This window comes from Crocodylus porosus, unplaced genomic scaffold, assembly GCF_001723895.1.
Source record: "Crocodylus porosus isolate Cpor-Errol unplaced genomic scaffold, CroPor_comp1, whole genome shotgun sequence".
Classification (NCBI taxonomy): domain Eukaryota; kingdom Metazoa; phylum Chordata; order Crocodylia; family Crocodylidae; genus Crocodylus; species Crocodylus porosus.
In genome coordinates, this window is record NW_017728923.1 from 3,619,474 (window position 1) to 3,626,412 (window position 6,939).

At 46.5% G+C, this 6,939-nt stretch overlaps 1 protein-coding gene across 2 annotated transcripts in view; it reads right to left on the reverse strand.

The window, feature by feature from the left end:
* The window catches only part of PIGQ (phosphatidylinositol glycan anchor biosynthesis class Q), a 60,268-nt gene that overhangs the window by 40,368 nt on the left and 12,961 nt on the right, over window positions 1-6,939 (reverse strand). For both annotated transcript variants that reach the window (XM_019539966.1, XM_019539965.1), the window contains exon 2: window positions 1,003-1,700. In XM_019539966.1, the coding sequence (XP_019395511.1) occupies window positions 1,003-1,676 (674 nt within the window). In that variant the 5' untranslated portion in view covers window positions 1,677-1,700. The remainder of the gene's footprint in view (window positions 1-1,002; window positions 1,701-6,939) is intronic.

Consider the following 6,939-nt stretch of genomic DNA (forward strand, 5'->3'; position numbering starts at 1 on the left):
ATAATGCTATTGCACACTTAATAGACTACAGTATAGCGTAAACATAACTTTTATATGCACTGGGAAACCAAAAAATGCATGTGACTCGCTTTATTGCGATATTCGCTTTATTGCGGTGGTCTGGAACCGAACCCGCAATATCTCCGAGGTATGCCTGTACATGGTCCAGTGTCCTCCCATTAACTTCCTGCTAATTCAGCCTTGGGGTACGGCAGCACTCTTTGACTTCAGAAAAAAGTCGGAGTTGGAGGCAGTGTTTGCCAGTGCTTTACAGTGTTCATCAGCCTCAGGGGCAATTCAAGGCAGGTAGGGATTAAGCCAAAGTGGGCTGAAAATCCAGGGGGTGAAATAATAGATAATTAGCTGTGGAGAGTAACTGGAGAAAACAAATGCATGAAGCTAAGGCAGAGTGGGTGTTCCCAGGGAAAACTGAAATTGGCTCAGCTTAGTTCACAGCTCCTTTCAGAATCTCATGAAATTTGAGGAAACCCTTAGAGATAATAGCTACCAATACGGCAGCCATGTACTTTGCATTGGACCAGACTCCCAAGATATTCCTCTCTTCTCCATGCTCACTCGGCTTCAATAGCAGGTTCTACCCAGGGTCTCCCTGTACTATCTACTGCCCCGGAACCTCATACAAGCAAGTAAGTATCAACTACTTCAGCATTACTTGAATTGGAGTGTCCTGAACAATCACAGTCACTTTTCCCCCTCTGACTCTGAAAAGCACAGAGCGACTATTAATAGCAGCTCTTTATGTTGAAATGACACCCCTTGTTTTGATACGGATGCTGTATAGTCTATATTCACTGTGGTAAACCAATTCAGTTAGCCAAGAAATTCCAGTGATCAAACTGGACACCTGTACAAGTAGAACCTTCGATGGCAGTCACATTGCCCCTTACACAACTTAGTTAAGAGATTTTACCATAATGCATTCTGCCTGTTTCCAGCAAATCTTTCCCTAAGTTTCCATGCAACACATAAGCTGAGCCATACCTGCTTTTACAAACACTGGAGACAAATGAAAGCAGAAATGTCAGCAGCATACACACAGGAATGGAAGCTTGCTTCATCAACTCCACAATTATACTGGCTTCTACTCCTTCTGACTGCCAATGGGTCAGCTTGATGGGCCCATAATCATATCTGTCTTTCATAAACAGGACCTTGCTCTTTGCCACTGTGTCAAATATGACAGCTAGTTTTGAGGCATCCTCTGCTTTGTGATCAGTGGAGTTGGTCAAGTTCCCTGGGGGATGGAGGTGTGAAAGCATTACTTTGCGTTGGTCATAATACACCAATATAATTTCATCTTCCTTGGGAGTACTGGGGTGTTTCTGAATAACAGAACAACTCCAAAACTTGCTGTCTGTCTCTTTGCAAAGCTGAATCCATGGCTCATGGGAAAAGATTGTGCCAAGATCTTCCAGGAACTCACTCAAGCTCTCTTCCTTCTTTTTGCAGTTACTCCATGTGCCCAGTACAGAAACATTGACCTGAGTCACTTGCCGGACTTCAGAGAGGTATTGCTTCACCTGGACAGGAATAAAAGGAAAATGGAACACAGCCAGGATAACTGCAGAATTCTGTTCTGGGATCCAGTGGCCAACCAAAAGACCGCTTTCTGCTGAGGAGCAGCAAGAGGGGAAGAAGACCTTCAGTACCACCATAGGAATACTTGAAGAACTTTCTACCTGCCAATAAAAAAAAAACAACCCAAAAACTTATAGACTGCAGTAAAAAGTCCAGAAAAGTATCTGCATTAAATGAAAACAACTGGAATGAAGACCCAGTGTCATTCCTAATCACCAAATTCAAGCACTTGCTACGAATCGCCTCTGCAGTGAGATTAAGGACCTAACATTAGCCAATACCACAAACTGGGTGCATCTACATGAGCTGCTGCTGACTACACACTAGCTGAAAAATAATGCACAGTAACGTGTCACAGCACAGACAATGCTAATATGCTACTGTGCAGTATTATTAGGCTACTGCACAGTAGCATCACCTAAAAGATGTTTGCTGATGCTACTTCACAGTAACTCCAGTTACTGAGCATTTATTTAGTACTTGCTAAGTATTTGTATTTATTTAGCAAGTACTAAATAAATGCACAGTAACGGCTGTGCAATAGCATCTTGTGTAGATGCACCCAATGGCATTTAAAATCATAGACAACAGAGATGTATTTGGCAAGCTTCTGATAAACACAAGCTCTTGAAATGACATTTTAGTGAGACTGGTGGAATAACCTTGTGTTGGAAACTCCAATCTTGAAACAGTCTTTCATAATGTTACACTAATGAACATACAAGCTGCTGGGCTGGCTAAAACCAGAGGTTTTTCTAGTTCAGTGTCTTGCCTCTGCAAGTGGTTAATACTGGGTTCTCCAAGAGAAAGGAGAAGGATATGAGCAGCTGTATAATAATCTGCCTGTAAGGGAAATATTTCTTTCTAATCCCATCATTTAAATTCAGTTTAAAAATAAATACATTTTGAGCTTTGAACTAGTGGACAGTGTTTAAATAATGTGGAAGTGTCTAATAAAAATGTAATTGCAAGGAGGAGGGAGCTGGCACAGATATATCAGCATCCAGAGACTGTTTGTCCTTTTCTGTCCTTCATTGCTGTGCTAGGGATATGACAACTCCAGGACCCCTCAGGCTGGATTCTTTGTGATGGGACCAGTCAATTGGAAACAGAAATCCGCACACAGTATATTTATAACATGTTAGGACGTCTCTGGTGTATTTGTTTTTCTCTTTATTTAATAAAATACAACTGATCTATCAAGTCTATGCATCTGGCAATTTGTGATGGAAAAAGCACCAGCTGTATTGTGATGGGGTGGCTGGTGGGGAACAACTTATTCAAGTGATTCATTCACTTGGAGAGCTAGAGGCCTGCTAAACACAGCAATAGGAAATGCCTGCTCACGGTTGAGTTCTCAGCCCCTTGAGGCAGAAAGGTGAAGCTTCCTTGGCATGTGGCCCATTGCTGGCAGTGGGACAAGCACACAGTTGTTATTATCAAGGGCTAATTTCTTGGAGTTTTCCCTTTCTCTTCAAACCTGCAGAGGCCAGACCAGGGTATAAATTACAGGGCATGTGGGCATCCGCAGAGATTTTCTGTTTAACATTATTGATGTAGAAGTGTGAGCACTATTTTGAGCACACTACCCTTAGCTCCTGAGGCGAGTTGGTCACCTCACTGTCTTACAGTCCCCTCCAGCTCACCAGGGAAGCATTCCCAGGTCTCCTTAGCCAGAGGGACAATCTCTGATTTATGGAGGCTTTGAGGAAGAAAGGTCTTAGGAAAGCACCAACAAATAAGAAAAGGAGGCCAGGCCTCAAGCAGAGATGAGGGACATAGAAGGACGTTATGAAAACAAGCGGTGAGTGTGGAAAGAGAAGATGACAGAAGTGACATATTGGTGAAGAGTGGGTACAATACACAAAATAAGCTGAAGGAGATAAAGGGAGCTAAAGGCTATAGCTGAAAAGCTCAGGTCACAGTCTCTCATCCACTAAACCATAGTAATTAAGAGAGCCAAATGGGCTAAAGAAACCTTAGGACATACTTATCAAATCTATTAAAATACCAAGAAGCAGGAAAGAGGGAACAGGGAGGAAACTGTTCCATTCTTTTACTATAAATTAGGGAGTGTCTTCCCAGACTGAGAACATCGATATGTACCCACTCTGCACCAACAGTGATAAAACCTGCCTCCTTACAAAAGTAATCTCCTTTTTGAAAGACAGTGGGCCTTTTGTTGAACAAGCCCAACAGTTTTCCCCATATCCAGCCTAAGACTGTTAAAGGAGTCTTCTTATGAGCAAAATTTAGTTTTAGTAACAGAAAAAGGAAAACAAATAGAACACTTTTAAGAAACAAGGCCAACAGAAATGTTTCCAAGAATTTAAAAATATATATTAAATGTAAACTTATTTGGTAGTGAACGGGTTGATATCAACCTGGAAAGATGTGGGCAGTGGAGTCCCGCAAGGCTTGGTCCTTGGACCGGTGCTATTCACTGTCTTCTTCAGTGGCTTGGATGAGGGCATAGAGAGCACCTTGTCCAAGTTCACAAAGTTAACACACCAGATGGTAGGGAACGGATCCAGGCAGATCTGAACAGGTTGGAAAAATGGGCAGAATGAAATAGGATTCAGTGCATTAAAGACAACTGCAAAGTGCTGCACCTAGGCAAAAAGAACCACCAATATACTTACAGAGTGGGGGATGACCTTCTCAGCAGCACAGCAGCAGAAAGGGATCTTGGAGTCATAGTTGACTCCAAGATGAACATAAGTCATCAATGTGACAAAGTGATCAACAAGGCTAACCGTACTTTATCATGCATTAGCAGATGCAGGACAAACAGGTCCAGGGAGGTGATGCTTCCCTTCTATGCGGCACTGGTCAGACCACAGTTGGAGTATTGTATGCAGTTTTGGACACCGCATTTCAAGAGGGATGCGGAGAATCTTGAGAGGGTTCAGAGGAGGGCGACTTATATGGTCAGAGGCCTGCAGGTAAGGCCCTACGAGGAGAGACTGAGGAACCTAGATCTCTTCAGCCTTCTCAAGAGAAGGATGAGAGGTGATCCTGTGGCTGCCTATAAATTCATCAGGGGACAGCAGCAGGGAATAGGAGATGCTCTATTTACTAGGATACCTCCTGGAGTAACTAGGAACAATGGCCACAAATGGACAGACAGCAGATTTAGGTTTGACATTAGAAAGAACTTCTTTACAGTAAGGGTTGCCAGAATCTGGAATGGGCTTCCAAGGGATGTGGTGCTCTCCCCTACCTTGGGGGTGTTCAAGAGGAGACTGGACAAACACCAAGCTGGGGTCATCTGACCCCAGTGCTCTTTCCTACCCAGGCCAGGTAGTCAGACTCAATGACCTACTGAGGCCCCTACTGACCCTAACATCTATGAATCTTACCCTATTAAAAATCTCCTGCAACAATTACACACTCAGTATATTGCAGTACTGACTGAAAACTTAAAAGGGAATTTTACCAGAAATGGAATATTTAAAAAAAATAAAACTGATTTGTATATTTTCACTGACCCAGTAAAAACACAATGAGTAAATACCAGGGGGGCTGAGCTGGGCTGCACTGTGCTCAGGATGGGTGGTGGCAGCGCTGAGAGGGGAGCTATGGCGGTAGGGCTGCAGCCACCCCACAATTCGCTGTAGGCCCCCCCAGTGCTGCTGCTGCACACCCTAAGCTCAGCCCAGCCCACCCCAGCCCCCCGCTGGGAACAGCCCAGCACAACCCCTGGCCCCAGCACACAGTGGCATCCTTCCCTACCCTTCATGCCAATTCAGGTGCACATGCTCCCCAGGACCCATCTGTAAACATTGAGGGCCAGTCCTGACACAGTGAATAGTTTAACTAGAAAACAGCCCCCCGGACCTGCTAGTGACCCTCACTCCCAACCCACAGCGCTCCATGCCCCCAGCCCTGCTGGTGCCCCTCACTCCTGACCTGCTACTCTCTGCCCCCAGTATGTGGGAGCAGGGAGTGGATGTGTGCAGTTGGGGGGTGGGGCACATGCCCCCCATGCCCTCCTGGTGTGCATGCAGGGCAGGAGCTGCCCCCTGTCTGCCGCACCCTCTAGACGAGCAGCTCATGGCTCTGTCCCGCGCCTTGCCCGCTCTGGCTGTGCAGCACCTGCTCCAGCTCCACTCTACTTAGAGATCTACACTTTGAAAAAATATTCACAAATGACTGGATTGGTCTAGGGCCTGGTAATGGATAAGGAACATTCATCTCAATGTTTGCCAGCTCCAATCCAGAAAAGGCTAAAAGTGAGTTAAAGCTGCTGGTCATTGACTGTTCATGAATGAAAATGAAATGTGTTGGGATCTCCCTCTCCACCCAAGCAGACTGCTGCCAACACCAAAAACCCACCTTGAAAAGTGACATCAGCCACCTCAACTACTTTCTTAGCGATGAGGCCAAAGACTGAATGAACCTGGACTCCTTTCTGACCCCTCAGACATTGTGTGTCCAGAAAAAGAAATGTGAACCATCACTTTCCATGCTATACCTGCATTGAATATAGGACTTCAGTTCCCAGGGCTGTTCTGCTGGCATCCTACAAGGGCACAAAATTGGATTCGCACCCCGAACGATGGATTCATGTTCAAATGCTGCTCTGTGAGGTGTCTGCACAAACCCATAGCTATACAGGAGTGAGGTCAGAGGTTTAAACCAGGTGCACTAAAAGGGGACATGGCACTGAGCCCACCGGACAGTGCCCAGTGGCCCTCAAACGCATCCAAGGAGCCAGTGGACACAACCCAGTGAAACTCTGCCTAGAAATGTTAATGAATCAGGGACAGGAAAATGGCCTAGGGGTCCTCCCAGCCAGAGCTTCCTTCCTGGTCAAGTATATTGGGAGCTTGGCTAGGGCTCCCTGGCACACAAAACCCTCTAGATATATCTGAAGCATGAGTGTGAGCCTGGAGGAGGAATACACTCCAACCCAGACCTCAGGCCTGCTGCAATGCCCTGGAGCCTTCAACCAGGCAAAACTAGACTAGTTCATTCGGCTTCCTTATAATCCTTCACCTTCAGAAAGCTTCTGCATGGCGCTGGGAAGCTGGAGACATTTTGAAGAGGGTTTTATTCCAGTGTGAAATTAGCTGGGGGCCACACATCAGCTCCTGTGTGAATGGGCCCCTGCCACGCTGCTCCGGCTCGCCAGAGACAGGACAGAGACTCCCCCCTCACGCAGAGCAGGCGGGGAGCCGCAGCGCCCGGGACGGGGGGCTGTGGCCTGAGCTCCCCGGGGGGACGCCCTTGCCAGGGCGGGAGGGGACGGGGCAGAGCGGGCAGCTCACGGAAGGCCCCAGGGCGACCCCTTCCCGCACAGGGCGGGCCCCGTCCCCGGCCCCTGAACAACTCCCC